We start from the raw sequence: 19,642 nt of genomic DNA, 5'->3' as shown, positions 1-19,642 counted from the left end.
GCAGAGAGCCCGATGCGGGACTCGATCCCAGGACCCTGAGATCATGACCTGAGCCGAAGGCAGCGGCTTAACCCACTGAGCCACCCAGGCGCCCCTTTGCTTGAAATTCTTAATGATTTTTTAACAGGAGCCCCACATTCTCACTTTGCTCGGGGCCCCCCATATTCCATATCTGGTCCTGTGTAGGGAGGCAGAGGCTCCAGACTGATGGAGGAGGCAGGATGCTTACTGAGGAGCAGAGTTCAAGGAGAGGTTCAAAATAACACCCTGATCACCTACTCCCCGCCCTCCTCCCTGATCTCTGAGGGTTACAAGAGGAGGTGGGGGAGGCAACTCTGAAGTGGTTTCTTAACATGCCCTTGGCCCCTCTGTCTTCTGAGTCCCTAATGTGTCCCCCGTACTCCCCCGCCTATTACTTTTCGTCTTACACCCTACTTTATTTTATTATTATTAATCCATTAACAGACAAGACCTACAGATTTATTTCTTCTTGGACACACCCACCATGTACACCCTACTTTTTTTTTTAATTTTTTTTTTTTAAGATTTCATTCATTCATTTGACAGAGAGAGAGATCACAAGTAGGCAGGCAGAGAGAGTGGGGGAAGCAGGCTCCCCGCCGAGCAGAGAGCCCGATGTGGGGCTCGATCCCAGGACCCCGAGACCATGACCCTAGCTGAAGGCAGAGGCTTTAACCCACTGAGCCACCCAGGTGCCCCTACACCCTATTTTAGTCCTCATTTTATCAGCCCAGATTTCAAGCACCCTGAAGGCTGAAGTCGAGTCTCTGATTTATGTATTTCTGGCAACTTGAGCACAGGTGCATGTTAAATGACTGTGTGTATCCCGTAATTTATAGACTTTGTATGTGTCTGGCATTGTGATAAGTGTTGTATCCACATTATCTCAGGCACCAACGAATACACAAAGAAAATAATAAACTGACAACTCTGCGAATCAAGCATGAAAGAGAGGCCAGGCAAGGCACAGACCTGGCTTCCCTGGTGGCTTGGCCCTCTGCCCTCTCCTGGTGACTCTGGTCAATGACAACGTAGGACAGACACTACCTTCTGGAAACTGCTGCCTTTGGGGGGACCTTCCTGTGAATAAAGGCCTTGGGAGGGGCCCCTCAGACTGTTGGAGGAGAGAGAGGTTCTTTCCTGAGCTAGCAGGGATAGAAAAAGATAGAAATGTGGAGAGGCTCTCAGAGAATCTTGACCTAGGAGGGGAAGGACGGCGTGGGCTGAGGTGGGAGTGGCAAGTTTGTAAATGTTTTCCTAACTGTGGGTTGAGACAAGAGTTATGAAATCAATGTAGTGATTTTACTGAAGTTAGTGAGTTATGAAACATATTTAGTAGATCGAGACCAGGCTTTAGAAATCGTCCCACACCTCTCAGTGACAATGACCTTTGAGCACCCCCAGAAGACTTCCACGCATGAGACGATCAGAATTCCTCAGCCTGTTCTGCAGGAATTGTTAGAAAGTTCTTCCCACTGCTGCTCTAACTTCCAGCCACAGGTTCTCATTCCCTGCCTCTGTTGCTACCCTTCAAGTTTTGTTTTCCTCCCCCACAAAAGCAGGTGTTTCTTTTCTCCAGAGCCTGAGCTTCTGTAGTCCTCACTATTCTGATTCTTTCTAGCAGTTACCATTATAGAGCCTATCTTGGCTCAGGTGCAGAGAAGAGGACTCTTGCTTACGATTTTACTAGTTCCTGCCCCCACTGCTATGCAAAAGGCACAGCTGCTGTCCCTTTTCCTTTACAAATGAGGCTCCTAATATTTCTTCCCAGATTTATTGGGATGTAATTGACATGTACGATCATATAAGTTTATTTAAGGTGTACAACAAAGTGATGTATTTTACATGTGAATTGTGAAATGATTACCACAATATGTTTAGTTAACCTTTCCATCACCACATAGTTACGATTTCAGAACATCCGGATTGCTTACCCAAATGCACCCAGACAGCTAGTGACAGGATGATATTCATCAGCGTTTTCCTGCAATGCCCAGGATTGAACCTTATCCTTAGAATGCCCTTGGGCTGGCTCAGGGTAGAGGATCTCTATCCTGACTCCCCAGTCTGTGGACAAACTTTTTTTTTTTTTTTTAAGATTTTATTTATTTATTTGACAGAGATCACAAGTAGGCAGAGAGGCAGGCAGAGAGAGACAAAGAAGCAGGCTCCCCGCCAAGCAGAGAGCCCGATGCAGGGCTCGATCCCAGGACCCTGGGATCATGACCCGAGACGAAGGCAGAGACTTTAATCCACTGAGTCACCCAGGCACCCCACCATTATGTGCATTTTAACAAATTTTTGTCTTAAATAAGCTCTGTAACCTCCACCCAGGACAAGAAATAAAATAATACCAGTACAGGGTATCTGGCTGGCTCTGTCCATAGAGCTCATGACTCTTACTCTTGGGATCCTGAGTTCAGCCCTGCACTGGGCATAGAGATTACTTTAAAAAATAATAATAATACCACTACCCCCAGAAGACTGTTGTTCACCCTTTTCCAGTCATGGCCCTCTCTCTTCTCCAAAGATCCTGGATATTCTCACTCACATGGGTATTTTTGCTTTGCCTGATAGTTGTACCGTCTAAGTTTACAGTTCTAAACAATATACAGTAGTTATTTTTGCCTGTTTAGCAATTTTATATAAATGGAGTCATATATTATTTACTCCTTTGTATCTGCCTTCTTCTGCTCAATACTTTTTTAAAAAGAAGACCCATCCATTTTGTTGCTGTATAATATTCTTTCGTATGGCCTTACAATAAATTATTTATCCATTCTACTGCTGGACATTTAAATTCTTTCCCATTTTTGGCTATCATGTTGTCAAAACCACTCTTATACATGTTCACCTTTCTACGGATATAGGTACAAGACTGAAATTGCTAGATTATAAGATATGAGTATCTACAGCTTCAATAGTTAACATCAAATTAGTTTCTCCAGTTTACACTCCCATGAGAGTTCATGTTATTCTCTACTCTTAAAAAGAGTCAGCATTGTCATTCTGGTGAGTGTATAATGGTATTTCATTGACATTTTATTTTTTTTTAAGATTTTATTTATTTATTTACTTGACAAAGATCACAAGTAGGCAGAGAGGCAGAGAAAGCGAGAGATAGAGAGAGAGAAGCAGGCTCACCGCCGAGCAGAGAGCCCGATGCGGGGCTCAATCCCAGGACCCTGAGATCATGACCTAAGCCGAAGGCAGAGGCTTAACCCACTGAGCCACCCAGGCGCCCCTCATTGACATTTTAATTTGCATTTTGCTATGATTAATGATGCTTTACATATTTTCATATGTATATCAGTTATTTTTAAAAGATTTTATTATTTATTTATTTATTTGACAGAGAGAGAGAGAGCACATGGTGGGGAGGGGCAGAGAGAAACTCAAGCAGGAACACCCCCCCCCAATCTCTGCTGAGCACAGAGCCCTATAGGAGGTTCCATTTCAAAACCCTGAGATCCTTATGGATATTGGGGAGGGTATGTCCTATGATGAGTGCTGTGAAGTATGTAAACCTGGCGATTCACAGACCTGTACCCCTGGGGCTAATAATACATGTTTATAAAATATATTATATTATAAAATAATACATGTTTATAAAAATTTTTTTTAATTACTTTTAAAAAAGGGGGGCACCTGGGTGGCTCAGTGGGTTAAAGCGTCTGCCTTTGGCTAGGGTCCTGGGATCAAGCCCCGTGTTGGGATCTCTGCTCAGTGGGGAGCCTGCTTCCCTTCTCTCTCTGCCTGCCTCTCTGCCTACTTGTGATCTCTGTCAAATAAATAAATTAAATATTTTTTTAAAAACCCCGAAAACAAAACAACCCCTGAGATCACCAACTGAGCCAAAACCAAGAGCCTGAGACTTAACCCACTAAGCCACCCAGGTGCTCCTTAAGACTTTACTTTTAAGTAATCTCTACACCCAACTTGGGACTTGAACTCACAACCTCAAGGTCAAGAGTTGCATGCTCTATCCACTGAGCCAAGTCAGGTGGCCCTATGTCAGTTATTTGGGATTTCCTTTTTTTGTGCAGTGCCAGTTCAAGTATTTGCTATTTTTCTAGTAGGTTGTCTTTATTCTTACTGATTTTTTTTTAATTTTAATTTTATATTCTTACTGATTATTACAAGTTCTTTGCCAGTCATGCATTACAAATATCTTTTCTTATTCTGAGGCTTGTCTTTTCACTTTCTTACTGGGTTTTTTTTATATAAAGAACAGAATATCATATTAATATAGTGATGTAGACTAAGCTTTTAGAACTTTTTGTGTCTTGTTTAAGAGGACTTTCCCTACCCTGAGGTCATAAAGATATTCTCTTATGTCCTCTTCCAAAAGCTTTATTGCTTTTCCCTTCCCGTTAAGGTCTATGATTCACATGGAATGTATTTCTGTCTTTAGTGTAAGTTGGGAGGAATCTGATATCATACTTTTCCATTTGGACACCCAATTCTCCCAGAATAATTTTTTGAAAAGTAGATTCTTTCCTCTCCTGCTCTGCTGTGCTACTTTGTCCTGAATCATTTGTCCAAATACGTGTGGGGCTGTATCCGGCCCACCCCCTTATGTGCCATTGGCATGTTTGTCTCTCCTGCACCAGGACCACACTATCTTAATTGCTATAGTTTATAGCTGACAATAACCTTTAATGTCTGGTAGGCAAGCCCTCCCACTTCTCATGCCTACGTATTTTCGAGGCTGGGATCTTTCATACACACAAATTCATTCAAACGTATTTGCAGGGTATGGGGGCGGAGGGGTGGGGAAGAGAGGTGCTCAGGGGAAAGCGGAGCGAGGATCCTGTTTCCATGGCATCCTCCCAAGGGGCGGGCACGTAGAGCCACAGTGCCAATCACCCTGTGGGGAGATCACAAATGCGTCAATGGGCTCCCTCGTCACTCATCCCAGGGGGCCAGACAGCTCTCAAAAAACCCAGATACAACTCAAAAGAAGACAGCACTCCAAGCGCGCCTCTTCCCCTCCATCCCAGAGACACACCCCTGCCTGCAAATCAGGCGCGGCTGGCCAGCTCCTAAAATACCAGTCCTGGACAGATTCTCCAGGAGACGTGCTCAGCCCTGTGGTGAACCCCATAGAGATTCCTACCCTCTAAAGGATCAACACCCCATCCACGGGGTGAGAAACCGCGTGCGGAGATCCCCTGGCCGGCTGGCACGGCCTTAAGAACCCACATGGACAACCTCACTGCCTACTGCCTGAAACAGACCCACTTCACCATCTGACCGCCTAGACTCACAGGCGGACTGGCCCCAAACACACTCTCCTCTCCCCAAACACACTGCCCTCTCTCCTATGTTTCCCGCGCCCCTTGGCTCCGCCCAGCATTTCATTCCGGGTTGATAAAGGAATAACTGATCGCACTCTGCACATCAGCCAATAGGAAGAAGGGACTCCCAGCAGCAGGAGGAGGGAGGTGTCGGAGTCCCGAAGGCCTTGGTCCCAAGCAGGCTCACCCGGTTGCTGGGCTTCCTCCGCCCTCATGTTCAAGGTAAAGTCACTCTCGGTCTCCACCAACACTTTTCCGCCCGGACTCTCACGCATGCGCAGAGACTCTCAGGCCGGACCTAAACGAAAGGAGGAGGGACCCTAAACTGCGATCCCTTAGGTCACGGGGGTAACGGCACAGCCCAAAGTGGCCGCCGCCGCCAGCAGTCCTCAAAACAGTAATTGTAGAACCAAAAGGCTCGAAGAGGTCCCACCGAGATTTGAACTCGGATCGCTGGATTCAAAGTCCAGAGTGCTAACCATTACACCATGGGACCTGCTGGCGACTTGAGGCGGCCGGGAGGCTTCTCAAGCCACATGGCACGCTGAACAGCCCTCCCAGAGCGGCGGCGGAGGAGGCCCGGTTCCCCCGGCCCGGGCTGGGCGCTGTGGGACCAAGGCCGCTCAGGCGGGCGGAAACAGCAAGGGCTGCCGCGGCCCCGATGTGGCCAGTGCCGGGGTGTCACCTCTTGTCGCCGATCTTCCTGCTCTTCTCCCGAGGTCCTGACCTGCGCCCGGGGAAGCCGGGAGGACGGCGGGCTGGGGGCGGAGACGGCCGGCGGCGGCCCCTGCCGGGAGCGGAAGGCGGGGCGCAAGCAGCCGGGCTCCGGACTCGTTTATTTATTTATTTCCACAAAACGCTCTCTGCGTGGCCCATGTGGCCAAGCGGGGAGGGAAGTGGGCTGGTACGTGCCAGGACAGTGGTTCAAAGCCCGGGTCTCTTTAGTGGGAGCGATTGGGTCGCGGAGTTGAAACCACGGCTTTCTGCGGAAACCTAGAACTTTCTGTAGAGGGACCCTTGGTGGACCCTACGGTGGTGGGTGGTACATTTCAACCTGTAGGTATTGATGAGTGGGGGACAATCAGACCGTTTTGGGGTTTTTCCAGGTTTTTAACCTTTTATAAGATTTGACTCAGCAGTTTCACTTTTTTAACTTTATCCTAAAGGACAACGAGGACCAGTGCCAAGTGTTCAAGGATGTTCTCAGCGGTGATGTTCACAATGGTAAAGAAGAGAATATAAAAGCCAAAATCGATTTAGTAAATATTGACAATATCTATATGATTAATACTGTGCAGGAATTTAGGGGATGAGTTTTTATTGTATTGACATTATTTTGATGTATAGGACTACATTGATTTATTGTATTGACATGAAAAGAGCGATAGGTCTACCCAGATGGAACCAACACCAAAAATCTACTTACCAGTTAGTATGCATAATAAAGTCTCACTTTTCTACAAACAGAAAAATTCATACATGTGTAATAGACATTTGTCATTTATTTGTCCCATCACATCTGACTGGCTGCCTTTCTTGAGGGATCCAACATGGTGTGGGTCTGGGTGACAGCACAGTGACTGTATGTCCTTTAGCCTGGCCAGCTGGACTTGGAATCCAACGCGACTGATGCCCAGAAATGGGGACATTTTAGAATTTGTTCTGCTCCTCGTGGTAGCTGTGATACCCAGTGTCTCAAGGGCAGTGACAGCAGCCGTGCCTTCTCGACTGGCAGCAGAAGCTGGGTCCTAATCAGACTGCCCTGGATCCTGACCTTGGCTGGGTTCCTGGTTGCTTAGGTCCCCTTAGTTCTTGTCCGTTTTCTTGAGTTGCTTTCCCTCATGCTATGAGCTATCCGACTTTCTTCCAAGGAGTACAGTTCCTGTTTAAATTACCCGAATCTGTTTCTTTTCTTCTGTCAAAAACCTGCTTGGGGGCGCCTGGGTGGCTCAGTGGGTTAAGCCTCAGGCTTCAGCTCAGATCATGATCTCAGGGTCTAGCGATCTAGCCCGGCATTGGGCTCTCTGCGCACCACCAGCACCTCCCCCACCCCCCCCCCCCCCCCCCCCCGCCTACTTGTGACCTCTAGCAAACAAATAAATAAAATCTTAAAAAGAAAAAAAAAAAAAACCTGCTTAGCTCAAATCCAAAAAGGTCTGCTGTGGACAGATATCCCTGGGAAATACATTTATGAGGCCCCTTTCTTACAGTTTATGATTTACTGTATTGCTTGAGAAAGTATTTGATAACTCTTGTATATTGTCAGAAGAAACATTAAAGCTTTTCCATTTCGAGGAGTGAACCAAACTCCCATTGCGTTCCCATGGTGAGATAAGGGTGTCTCTTCATTAGGCTGGAGTAACAACACCGAATCGACTTGATATCAAATGGCTTTAGTCTCTCGTTTCCCATCTATATCCTTCTTACAAGCGCTCTGTACCCGTGAAGGTATATTGAAATTAATTTTTCAGAAGCTACGTAGAAATCCTACAGAACTGTGATTATGCCCTTTGAAAGTGTACAGGAGGTAGTTCCTTCTGTCTAGTAGGAAGACTTCTCCCTCCTCCCATTCCCTAGTTCTTCCTTTCCAGTTCCCTCCATCTTCTCAGCTTGAAACATCTTACCGGCCCAAATGAGACCCTTCACTGAAATCTCCACTCGTGAATTCCTCAAGTTACGCAGAAGGATCCTCTGCCTGACCGCTCTTGTCATTATAGGTGTTTTTATTCTGTGGCTCAGTCTCTCCCCTCTCCCCTCCTTCCATGTCCCCTTTGGTTGGACCGTGAATTGCTCTGGGGTCAAGGCCCAGGACTGGCTGATTTATAAATGTGGCTAGTGCCATACCAGAACTCAGGAGGGAGAAAGAACATTCTTTTTTTTTTTTTTTTTAAGATTTTATTTATTTATTTGACAGAGAGACACAGCGAGAGAGGGAACACAAGTGGGGGAGTGGGAGAGGGAGAAGCAGGCTTCCCGCTGAGCAGGGAGCCTGATGTGGGACTCGATTCCAGGACACTGGGATCACGACCTGGGCTGAAGGCTGACGCCCAACGACTGAGCCATCCAGGTGCCCCAAGAACATTCCTTTTAACTTCACATTGGTTATTTTTGAGACAACAGAGAAAACAGAGACAATATGTAATCCCTCTGCCTGCCCATCACTCGTTTCTTTTAACATAAATCCGTAATGCATGACACCCCAGAGATGGCATCCCATGAAGGCTCTGAGCACAGACCCTCAGCCTCCACAAGGGGGCTCCTCACGCGTGGGGAAGTCTGGGCTCTGTGGGAGGCGGGGTTCGCCTGGCTTCAGCGGTGCCACCTGGGATTGAGGGCTGAACAGAGGCAGAAAGTGGCCCAGAAAGTTTAATAAGGTCAGAGGTTAAGAAAAGACAGCTCAAGGGGCGCCTGGGTGGCTCAGTGGGTTAAAGCCTCTGCCTTCAGCTCAGGTCATGATCCCAGAGTCCTGGGATCCAGCCCCGCATCAGGCTCTCAGCTCAATGGGGAGCCCGCTTCCCCCCACCCCCCGCCGTCCGCACCCCCCACCCCGCGCCTCTGCCTGCTTGTAATCTCTGTCAAAAAAAAAAAAAAAATATTTAAAAAAAAAAAAAAAAAGACAGTTGAAGTCCGGGATTAGGGAGTTTCAAGGTATTCTCCCAAATTTCCTGTGAGCCTGTAAATGGCTAGCGAATGGGACAATAGGTACAGTAATGCTCTGCGTGAAGTGGAAAGAATTCAGGTTCACTGTCAAATCCAAGTCAGTTTCCTTTATCCATGCTGATGCTGCTCACAGCTAGCTGCAATAGAATCAACCTTGCTCTGTGTCCTTGCCACACAGGACACATGAATGTGCCACAAATCCCCTACTTTGCCTTGGGAGCCCCAGCTATGCCAGACAAGCCATAAGCGCCACCTTGTGCCAGGTGACATGTGAGGCCCTGAGTCTCTGAGCGTCCCACCCTGCCCCTTGCTCTGGGCTTGGCATTACAGACGCTCTGACAGGGCAATCTGGCTGCTTACTTTCTTTGAACAAAGCAGCATCTACATTTTATCCTTTTCTTGAAAGTTTTCACTTTCTCCTCTTGAAATAATTATTTTATCTTTTCAGATTATAAAGGTGAAGCATTTATTATGGAAAATGTAGAAAATACAGCACAGCAGAAAGAATTTTAAATAACTATAATTCCAACAAACACTTTTTTTAAAAGTTTATTTTCTTTAGTAATCCCTCCACAAATGTGGGGCTCGAACCCACATACCTGAGATCAAGAGTTCCATGCTCTTCTGGCTGAGCCAGCCAGGCCCTCCCCAACAAGCACCTTTGACACTTGATTTTTTTTTCCACTTTCTGTTTTAAAATTCATTTTTATGTAGTCTTCATTGTAAAATTTTATGTTCTGTTTTTGTGCTTAATATCACAATGGCATGTTACTTAAAAACCTTGTTTCTTAAAAAAAAACAAACACCTTGTTTCTTCTTTGCTTAAAAAGTTTAAAGTATTACGTGGGTAATACATGAGCACAATACAAAATTCACATGGTTTAAAAGGAAATGCACAGACAAAACTTCTTGACTATAATTTTTTAAAAAATATTTTATTTATTTATTTGACAGACAGGGATCACAAGCAGGCAGAGAGGCAGGCAGAGAGAGAGGAGGAAGGAGGCTCCCCACTGAGCAGAGAGCCTGACATGGGGCTAGATCCTAGGATCCTGGGATCATGACCTGAACTGAGGGCAGACATCCGAAGGACAAAGCCACCCAGACACCCCTTGACTATAATTTTCTGCTCTCAGAGGCAATTTCTTTTTTTTTTTTTTAAGATTTTATTTATTTATTTGACAGAGAACACAAGCAGGCAGAGAGGCAGACAGAGAGAGAGAGAGAGAGAGAGAGAGAGAAGCAGGCTCTACTCTGAGCAGAGAGCCCGATGCGGGGCTCGATCCCAGGACCATGACCTGGGCTGAAGGCAGAGGCTTTAACCCGCTGAGCCACCCAGGTGCCCCTCAGAGGCAATTTCTGATGCTCTCCTTCTAGAGATATTTTATCCTTACACAAATATACATGAATATGCATACTCCTTTCTTTTTCCCACCTTTGAAAAAGTAAGCCTTATGCCCAACGTGGGGATTGAACTCACAACCCTGAGATCAGGAGTCTTATGCTTTACTCACCAAGCCAGCCAGGCACCCCATCTTCCTTTTCTTTTAAAAAAAGTAGAAACACTGGGGGCACCTGGGTGGCTCAGTGGGTTAAAGCCTCTGCCTTCAGCTCAGGTCATGATCCCAGGGTCCTGGGATGGAGTCCAGCATTAGGCTCTCTGCTCAGCAGGGAGCCTGCTTTCCTCCCACCGCCCCCTTACTTGTGATTTCTGTCTGTCAGATAAATAAATAAAATCTTTAAAAAAAACAAAAACAAAAAACTAGAAACACTGTTCCACACTTTGTTTTACTCACTTAGCACTGGATCTTGAAGACTGTTCCATAATAGAATAAAAATCTAATTAAATGGTATTTTATTGAGATGTCATTTACATAAAGTAAGCACAAACCATTTCCCTGATAGCTAATGATGTTGAACCTCTTTTTTACATGCTCCCTAGCCATTTGGATGTCTTCTTTTCTAAGTGCTTCTTCAAGTATTTTGCCCATTTAGAACAACTGCCCTTATCTTATTGATTTATAGGAATTCTTTGTATATCTGGGATATGCATCCTTTTGCCAAAGATTTGTATTACAGATCTTTTCTTTTCCCAGTCTGTAGCTTTTCTTTCTTTCTTTTTTTTAACATTTTTATTTATTTATTTATTTATTTGCCAGTGAGAACAGGAACACAAGTAGGGGGAGTGAGAGAGGGAAAGCAGGCTTCTCGCCCAGCGGGGAGCCCAATGCGGGGCTCGATCCCAGGACCATGGGAACATGACCCAAGCTGAAGGCAGATGCTTAACGACTGAACCACCCAGGCACCCCTTCTTTTCACTTTCTTAATAGTGTCCTTTGATTGGCAGAAGGCATTAGTTTAATTTCAACCAAATCAAATATATCCTTTTGTTTTCTTTTTATGAATCATGCCTTCTGTGTCCCTGCATGCAGAGAGCTGGGATCCTTTGCCAAGCACACGGGATAGGAGAGGGACAGATTATTCAGTTACATAATTAAAACTTTGGTAATCTCTTGGTAAAATTTCAAGTGGGATAAGAGACATACATTTTGTATGGGAAACTTGTTTGAAGCCAGAGCAGGAAGGCTGAAGGGCATGAGGCCCGCTGGAGCATCTAGGCAAAGGATTAAGAAAAAGAAAAGCCAGGGCACTTGAGTGACCCAGAAGGTTAAGCCTCTCCCTTCGTTCAGGTCATGATCCCAGAGTCCTGGGATCAAGCACCGCCTCGGGCTCCCAGCTTTTCGGAGAGCCTGCTTCTCCCTCTCCCTCTGTCTGCCACTCCCCCTGCTTGTGCCCTCTCTCTCTGTCAAATAAATAAATAAAATCTTTAAAAATAAATTTTAGGGGCACCTGGGTGGCTCAGTGGGTTAAAGCCTCTGCCTTCGGCTCAGGTCATGATCTCAGGGTCCTGGGATCGAGTCCTGCATCGGGCTCTCTGCTCAGCGGGGAGCCTGCTTCCTCCTCTCTCTCTTTGCCTGCCTCTCTGCCTGCTTATGATCTCTGTCTGTCAAATAAATAAATAATCTTAAAAAAATAAATAAAAATTAAAATAAATTAAAAAAAAAAAAAGAAAGAAAAAGAGTTGCACTCAAATATGACTCCTCTGTGAAAGTCATTCGATATATGGTTGAGTGGAAGAGATGGGGTAGAGATAGCGACCAAGTGGGAAACAGGTGATTCTGAAAATTGCTGGTGTCCAGAACAGACTATGTGCCTATCAAGACTCTAGAATATCAGGAATGAGAACTGGTAGGAAAAATTAGCATGCTAACATGTTAGTGATTTCCTGCAGTAGTCTTTAGGATGGTCCCATAAGGAAGACAAGCTTCAGGCTGAAGGTGCCCTGTTTTAAAGCCGGTGTAATACGGTTTCTTTAAGAGTGGCTTGCAATCCTAGCTTCCTGGAAGTCCTGTAATTTGGAGCCTTGCGGGTCCAGAAGAGCTTAATTTTCTACCCCAAGAGAAAGCACCAACGGAGACAGGAGACTTACCAGGAGACCAGGTTAAGCAAAGGACCAGCCTATTTACATTGTGATGTTTTCATTATTTTCTGTGCACAAAGAGGAAAAGCCTGGGAGCAAAGAGCCGATTGCAGTCTCTTTGTCCTTCAGAGGAAGGTTTTGAACAGCCTCAAGGCAGAAGCCATTTAACTGAGTGCCAGAGGGCAAAGGAGGCACGGAGGTGCATCCTGGTGTTACCAGAATGGGTTTCCCAGTCTCAAAGACTATGTCTAAGGAAGATTTCTGAAATTGGCTGGAAATGACAGAAAAACCTCTTAAGTTTTAAGGAATTGCTGACAAGATTTCATTAGCAATTCAATTCCCTTAAAAATCTCACTGATAACTTCCAATGAGTTTTACCTCACGGCCATCCCTGGGCACGTGAAGGGCACTAACAGGAAGTGGGCAGATAAAGCTTTGACAGGCCACAGAAGGGTCACCCTTCCCCAGGACCACTCAGATGGGGATATGGATGATAATGGACAAGGTTACCCCTCCTTGAGAGAAGAACCTGGAACTGCCAGATGGGCTGAGCAAGGCACCCCCTCCTCTTGTCAGGCTTGGAATCCCTGATCTTCCTCCTGATTTCAGCACACCTGTGGTCTGCCCCACGTCTTTACCCCACCTGACACTGTTCAACACAATTTTAAACTTGGGTCAAGTCTCTGGTACTTGTAAGTAAAAGCATTCTAATAGATAACCTTTTCATAGCAGCTTATATATACTTTCTGTCTATGAAAAATCAAAAACAGGGGCATCTGTGTGGCACAGTAAGCTTCTGACTCTTGGTTTCAGTTCAGGTCCTGATCTCAGGGTCGTGAGATCAAGCCCCACCTCCGGCTCTGCACTCAGCACGGAGTCTGCTTGAATTTCTTTGTCCATCTCCCTCTGCCCCTCTCCCACTTGCGCTCTCTGTCAAATAAATAAATAAATCCAGAGAACTAACAGTTGGGGCAGGACCTTCCCGGGTGGAGGAGAGAATATCCAGAAGAAAGCTGATCCCGGTCCCATTTCCACTTCCGGCCACGCGAAACAGACACACCCACACATGCCTGGTGGCCTGCAGGTCCCTCTTTACTGAAAGTCACAGAAGCAGTTTTCCTTTCCTGAGCCCGGGATGTGGAATGAACCGGTGGAGGGGAGACAGTGAGAGCAGGCTCGAGCTCCCCCTGGAGGCCTGTACAATGATTTACACCAACTTGTCCTGAAATTTGGGGTTTGGCCAAAGTCTCAGGAAGGATGACTTCACTGTCCTTTATTGTCACTTTCCTGTAAGGGATACTTCACTGTCCTGCAGTGTCCTGGAAGGAAACCTCTGTCGTCGGTCTGGTCTGGGCTGCTGGGTTTGTGTCTGAAATGCAAGACTGGAGGGAGGTCCGTGTGACTCTTATCGTCTGTTTCCTGATTTTTGCTTCCAAACCACCCAAGGAGTAAACTTTTTAGTTACGCTTTTCTGTTTTGAAAACAGGCAGACACACAGAATGGTCGTATTATTTGGAACACTGTGGTTATAAGTAACAGGAGCCAACTCAAATTAGGTTAAGCAAAAAGGAAGAATTATAAGGGTATAGTGTTTCACAAAATCCCAGGGCAGGACTGTAGCCAGACCTCAGGAAAGAACCAGAAGGCTGTCAGGAGGCTCTTGTTTCAGCTCCTCTTTGTGCATATGTTGCTTTTTTTTTTTTTTTTTTTTTTTCTTGGCTGAAGGCTGGCTGTCTCAACTCCTGTCACATGGTGCAAGGGACACGTCGTCAACTCCTGAGTGTGACGTCTGAAGTCCAGCCATCCACAGAGACTTGCTTTGCAGACCCAATTCAAAAAAATTTTTTTAAAGATTTTATTTATTTATTTGACACAGAGAGACACAGCGAGAGAGGAAACACAAGCAGGGGGAGTGGGAGAGGGAGAAGCAGGCTTCTAGCTGAGCAGGGAGCCTGATATGGGGCTCGATCCCCGAACCCTGGGATCATGACCTGAGCCAAAGGCAGAGGCTTTAACCCACTGAGCCACCCAGGTGCCCCAGAGAGGATATTTCTGACTACAATATCATTTCTCCCAAATAACCCTCAAAAACCCCAAAGCCATTCCTAAGGAATGACTACGGAAGCCAACCCATACTCTACTCTTTTGCAGGAGATCCAACAGGGGATGTGCAGGTAGGTGTTCCAGAAACGGTACTGCATCATACAAATAACGATTGTTATTGATGGGCTTCTGTCGCCCTTCTCGGGGACTCGTCCATTTCTTTTTTTTATTTTTTTTTTAATTTCTTTTTTAAAGATTTTATTTATTTGACACAGAGAGAGAAATCACAAGTAGACAGAGAGGCAGGCAGAGAGAAAGAGGGGAGGAAGCAGGCTCCCTGCGGAGCAGAGAGCCCAACATGGGGCTCGATCCCAGGATCCTGGGATCATGACCTGAGCCGAAGGCAGAGGCTTTAACCCACTGAGCCACCCAGGGGCCCCAGGACTAGTCCATTTCTAATGAGCCTCTGGTGGGTATTTGTAGTGACTGAGCCCCACCCCCTGCCCCACCCACTAGCTTGTCCTAACTTCATCTCATCAGGTGGCCCACCCCCAGTTCCACTGTCTTAGGTACCCAACCCCAGTAATGCCCAGGCGCCTTCATGAAGAGCACAGGAGATGGTTCTTGAAGTAGTGGAGTGCCAGCTTGAACTGGACCTGTTCCTTGGTGTTGGTCCGAAATGCGCTGTAGGTCTTCTCCAGTGCAGCCAGCTCTGGGTCGGTCACCGGAGACCGGGCCTGGTGACCTATAATCACTTCCGGACATGACCCCACGAGCAAGCTCCCGAGCCCGTCGATAAAGAACTCTGCCAAGAGAGGGAGAGCGTAAGCTTCAGCCAGAGACCCCGGGGCCATATTCCAGGTCTGGGGGGAGAGGCAGGTGGGGAAGGGTGCGGTGTGTACCCATGGGGAAGTTGAGCGTCAGGCAAAGCCCCCTGCCCAGGCTGATGAGTGGGAAGGAAATAAGTAAGCACATTTATCCGAGGTGTGGCCAGAGAGGCAGAAAGACCCAGAACAGCCAACTCCAGAACTGAAGGAATCAGAGGGGAGTGAGGGAGGGGACAGAGCTGCAGGGGAAGGTGTCTCACAGGGGAGCAGCAGACAGGAGATAAGAAATCACAGTGAGAGGAAGGAGGGAGGGAAGAGAGACCCTGAGCTCCCTGATGGGAGGAAAGGGAAAGGGAGATGAGCCCACTGTTGCCGGCAACGACCATGATCAGTGACTTGCAGCTCTTGGAAAGGACAAACTGCTGAGGTTAGTCCATGGGCCAGCACCTTCCCCACTCAGCTTGTCCCCACCTGAGTGAGCCACCCGCTGTAGGCGGGGGTCGAAGCCAACTCTCTGGAGTCGCTCCGTGTGGGCCAGGAAGAAGTTGACAACGCCACTGGTCACCACACAGCGGGGGAAACCATCCAGGGGTCTGAAAGAGCCTGGCCTCCGGTGAAGACAGTCCCCATTCTGACTCTTCTCCAGCAACAGCTTAAACTGGAACACATTTCCAAGTACACTGCCACCTACCTAACCGGTGGGCAGAGAAACGCATGTTAGAGCACATAGAATTGATATCCACGTTGCCTCTGCCAGGAAGCCTTCCTGGACTGAACCTGAGTTATAACAAGAATCACACCTGTTCTGTATCTACCCTCCATACCAGTCCTTGGGTACTCTCTTGTTGCTGTTGCAGCCACCATCTTCCAAACACCATGGCTGGGGTCTCTTGATCTTTTCATCCTGCTCACAGAAAATCTCCTTGGTAGGAGCAGAAAGCGCCAAGTCCAAAGGGCACACGACTCTGCTCCACTCACCCAACAGCAAGTTCACTTTTTCCAGAAGGTAGGTCACTCCCTTTCACGAGGAGGAGCAGTGTTTGCGTGCAGACAAGCAGCAGCCTGCATGCACACGGGTCCTTTTGTGGAGTCCCCACGGCCAGGCTTCTTGCAACAAGCCATGTGCCGTGTGTCTCAAGCTTGCCTTCCTCCCACTCCTCTGCTCCTGGCTCTCCTCCCTGAGCTGTCTGTCCACGCACTCACGGAAGATCTGTGCATTTCTACGTGTGAGCCCCAGCACAACAGGATGAGTCCTGAACCCTCATAATCCTCTAGGGTGGCTCTTAGTCGCCCCGTCACTAGTTCCTTCCTTCTTTCTTTAGCAAAGAGACCCTCCGAGTTAAGTGGACTAAATGAAGAGAGCCAGCTACACCAGTAAAGACGGACTCTTTCCCATTTTCCTTGTGAGGTCTGACCATGTGTCTAAGTCCTGGCTGAAGGGATGTGAATCTTCAGAAGGGATGTCTGCAACTTCTCGCACATTCTACAAAGACAAATGCTTGTCCTTCATGTTCTCTCCCCCTTTCTTCTGGCCACGCAGCCGAGGACTATGAGGACGGCGTAGCACCAAGGGAAGGAGGCTGGTCCAGGAGGATCCTGGAAGCAAAGTCAAGGGCCAGCTTGGATTTTCACATGACGGGAGTTCTGCTTTCTACCCCACTGATGTACTGTGATCTGCTCTCTGGAAGAGTAGCTAGGAGATACCCTGGTCTTTTCTTTTTGGTATTTTTTTTTTTTTTAAGGTTTTATTTATTTGACAGAGACAGCGAGAAAGGGAACACAAGCAGGGGGAGTAGGAAAGGGAAAAGTAGGCTTCCCGCTGAGCAGGGAGCCCAATGTGGGGTTCAATGCGGGGTTCGATCTCAGGACCCTGGGATCATGACCTGAGCCAAAGGCAGACTTTTAACGACTGAGCCACCCAGGTGCCCCTAGCCAGGAGATATCTTAGTCAATACAGATGCCTTGGGGACTGTCCTCCTGGAAGACAGAACTATGATCTCAATGCCACTGATTTTCTTATCTATTTCCTGTTTTTCTTTTCTTTTTTTTTTTTAGAAACAGCTTTTATTGAGCTATCTTTAACACATTAAAATTGTACATATATTTTTAATCCTACATATTTAAGGTGTAGGGCTTGATGTTTTGATATGTGTAGACCACATATCTACACATTGTGAAACCATGTGTAGTGAAACCATGATTGTGAAACCACCGCAATCAAGCTAATTACCATATCCATCACCTGCCTTGTAACCATTGTGCCCTTGGCCAGAAGACTGAAAATCTGTTCTCTTCACAGATTTCAAGAATACAATACACTATTATTAACTGTAGCTGCCTTTTTCTTTTCTATGTAGCAAATGACTTTTGATGTGTGCTTTTTAGAACTTTGTACCATTTGCATATAAGGGCCTATTCAGCCAGAGCAGCCCCACCCCGGTTGAACTGCCATTTTGCTGTAAAGCTTAAATTGACCCTGCGCCCCACTAGGGGAACTTATTTAAAAGCAAGTCCGGGAAACCAGTCCCAGGTAATAAAGTCCAAATACAAGGGTGGGTCAGGCCATGTGGAGGTATTCAGTCAGTGGGGGGCTAGCTACCAAGGAGTATGGGCCCCCGCCCTTTGGGAGCCTTTTGGCACCAATCCTAACCAGGTGTGATAGGCTGGTTCAAGTGTCTGCTAGGGTAAACTGTAATTCAGTTGGTCACCTAGCATCACTGTGGAGTTTCCTGTGTGTGTTATAATCTCATTGGCCACCTGTGTGTGGCCAGGCCCAACCACATGGCCTTTGCTCTATAAAAGTTAGTCTGGAAAGCAGGGAGGGGTTGTACTCTCTGGAGGGGCGGCCCCACCCGTCTTTTTGATGGTTGGTCTGATTCCTGATGCTTGGCGTGAAATAAAGCTTTGCTTGACCTTCACTTTGTATCAGTCTCGCTCCTCTAATCACGGACCCATTATTGGGGTACCCAATTTTGGGGGACCCAACATGCATTTTTTTTTTACATCAACACACCATTTTAAAGACAGAACGAGGATTAATATGGTGGGGGGGGGATGTAATTTGCCCAGAGAAAAGAAAATTTGGAGGTAGAAGCTGAAGCCACACAGCTCCTGATTCCCACCAAGCTTATTCCTCTCCTGCCCCAGCCCCTCCCCCGAACTTTCCCCGCTCCCGCCACCCCTCTTCTCCCCCTTCTTCCCCTTCCCTCTCCTGGCCGGCTCTACAGGTTGCAACTGGGGTGAAACTGATGAAGTCCCAGAACCTAATCAAAACTGGCCACTCTCCCTTACCACGTCCAATTCTGTTTTCTCGAGGACATCCACCAGCACCTCAATCTTGGTGTCGTTGTTGAAGAGGAAATCGTCGTCCACCCAGAGAACGTATTTGGTGGTGACCTGAGAGATGGCCAGGTTCCTACCAGCAAACCAGCCCTGTGGGTATAATGAGGTCAGATCAGCGGTTGCCATCCCCCGCCACATTTTAGAATCACCTGGGAGCTTTTTAGGCTGGGCGCCTGGGTGGCTCAGTGGGTTAAGCCTCTGCCTTCGGCTCAGGTCACGATCTCAAGGTCCTGGGATAGAGCCCCGCATTGGGCTCTCTGCTCATCGGGGAGCCTGCTTCCCCCTCTCTTCTCTGCCTGCCTCTTTGCCTACTTGCGAGCTCTGTCAAATAAATAAAATCTTTAAAGAAAAAAATAAAATAAAATAAATTCCCCACCGCCAGGCTGCACCCCAAACAGCAGTTGAAAACCACTGAGTTCAAGGGAGCTTGTCTCAGAGACACAGGAGGAAGGACAGTGACTCCCTGAATCAAAGGCTGAGGCGGGGAAGGGCTAGGAAGTTCTCCCTTGGTCCTAGGACCAGTGTGGTAGGATGGAAGTCCTTTTTCACCCGAGTCTCTGTGGCTCTCTTTCCATTTCCCCTGATGGAGCCTGGAAGGTGATGGAGGGTGGGGAGCTACAGTTTGTATAATATCCATTTCCTTGTGTGTCCTGGAGGAAAGAGGGGGTGTGTGTGGGAGGGAGAGAGAGAGAGAGAGTGAGCGCAAGCCTCTAGCCTGGGAGGAATCCTAGGGATCACAAGTTTTTCTGTCTGTGAGGAATCCCTAGAATGTCAGACACCTCAAGTCACATAGAAGGACCTCAATTAATGTCTGTACCAAAGACAGATTAACCACTTCATCCATGCAGAAACGTGAGGGTGGTCCGATTTCCCTGTGAACTTGGAGTCGGCGAAGGGACGCAGAGGAAAGTCGCATCCCCTCTGCTCTGGCATCATGCCGTCCTGGGAAAGCCACTCAAGCATCCCCA

General features: G+C 47.2%; 1 protein-coding gene, 1 long non-coding RNA gene and 1 other non-coding gene across 5 annotated transcripts in view; all 3 read right to left on the bottom strand.

Moving 5' to 3' along the window:
- Positions 1 to 4,561: 4,561 nt before the first annotated feature.
- Positions 4,562 to 6,118, bottom strand: LOC132003521 (uncharacterized). Of its 2 annotated transcripts, none has more exons than XR_009400223.1 (3): positions 6,049 to 6,115; positions 5,509 to 5,619; positions 4,562 to 4,891 (listed from the first exon to the last, which is right to left on the bottom strand). It is a non-coding gene; the product is annotated as an uncharacterized LOC132003521 (long non-coding RNA). The 2 variants fall into 2 exon arrangements; XR_009400222.1 differs by having other exon boundaries at positions 4,563 to 4,891; positions 6,007 to 6,118.
- TRNAQ-UUG (transfer RNA glutamine (anticodon UUG)) lies at positions 5,746 to 5,817 on the bottom strand. The gene has a single exon. It is a non-coding gene; the product is annotated as a tRNA-Gln (tRNA).
- Positions 6,119 to 14,293: 8,175 nt separating the features above from the next.
- Positions 14,294 to 19,642, bottom strand: part of B4GALNT2 (beta-1,4-N-acetyl-galactosaminyltransferase 2) — a 45,885-nt gene continuing 40,536 nt past the window's right edge. For both annotated transcript variants that reach the window (XM_059378895.1, XM_059378896.1), the window contains exons 10-12: positions 18,624 to 18,764; positions 15,804 to 16,023; positions 14,294 to 15,310 (exon numbers count right to left, since the gene is read on the bottom strand). In XM_059378895.1, the coding sequence (XP_059234878.1) occupies positions 15,105 to 15,310; positions 15,804 to 16,023; positions 18,624 to 18,764 (567 nt within the window). In that variant the 3' untranslated portion in view covers positions 14,294 to 15,104. The remainder of the gene's footprint in view (positions 15,311 to 15,803; positions 16,024 to 18,623; positions 18,765 to 19,642) is intronic.

The sequence above is a fragment of the Mustela nigripes genome, chromosome 16 (assembly GCF_022355385.1).
Source record: "Mustela nigripes isolate SB6536 chromosome 16, MUSNIG.SB6536, whole genome shotgun sequence".
Lineage (NCBI taxonomy): Eukaryota > Metazoa > Chordata > Mammalia > Carnivora > Mustelidae > Mustela > Mustela nigripes.
The sequence above is the reverse complement of the archived record's forward strand: the minus strand, read 5'-3'. Positions and strand labels throughout refer to the sequence as shown.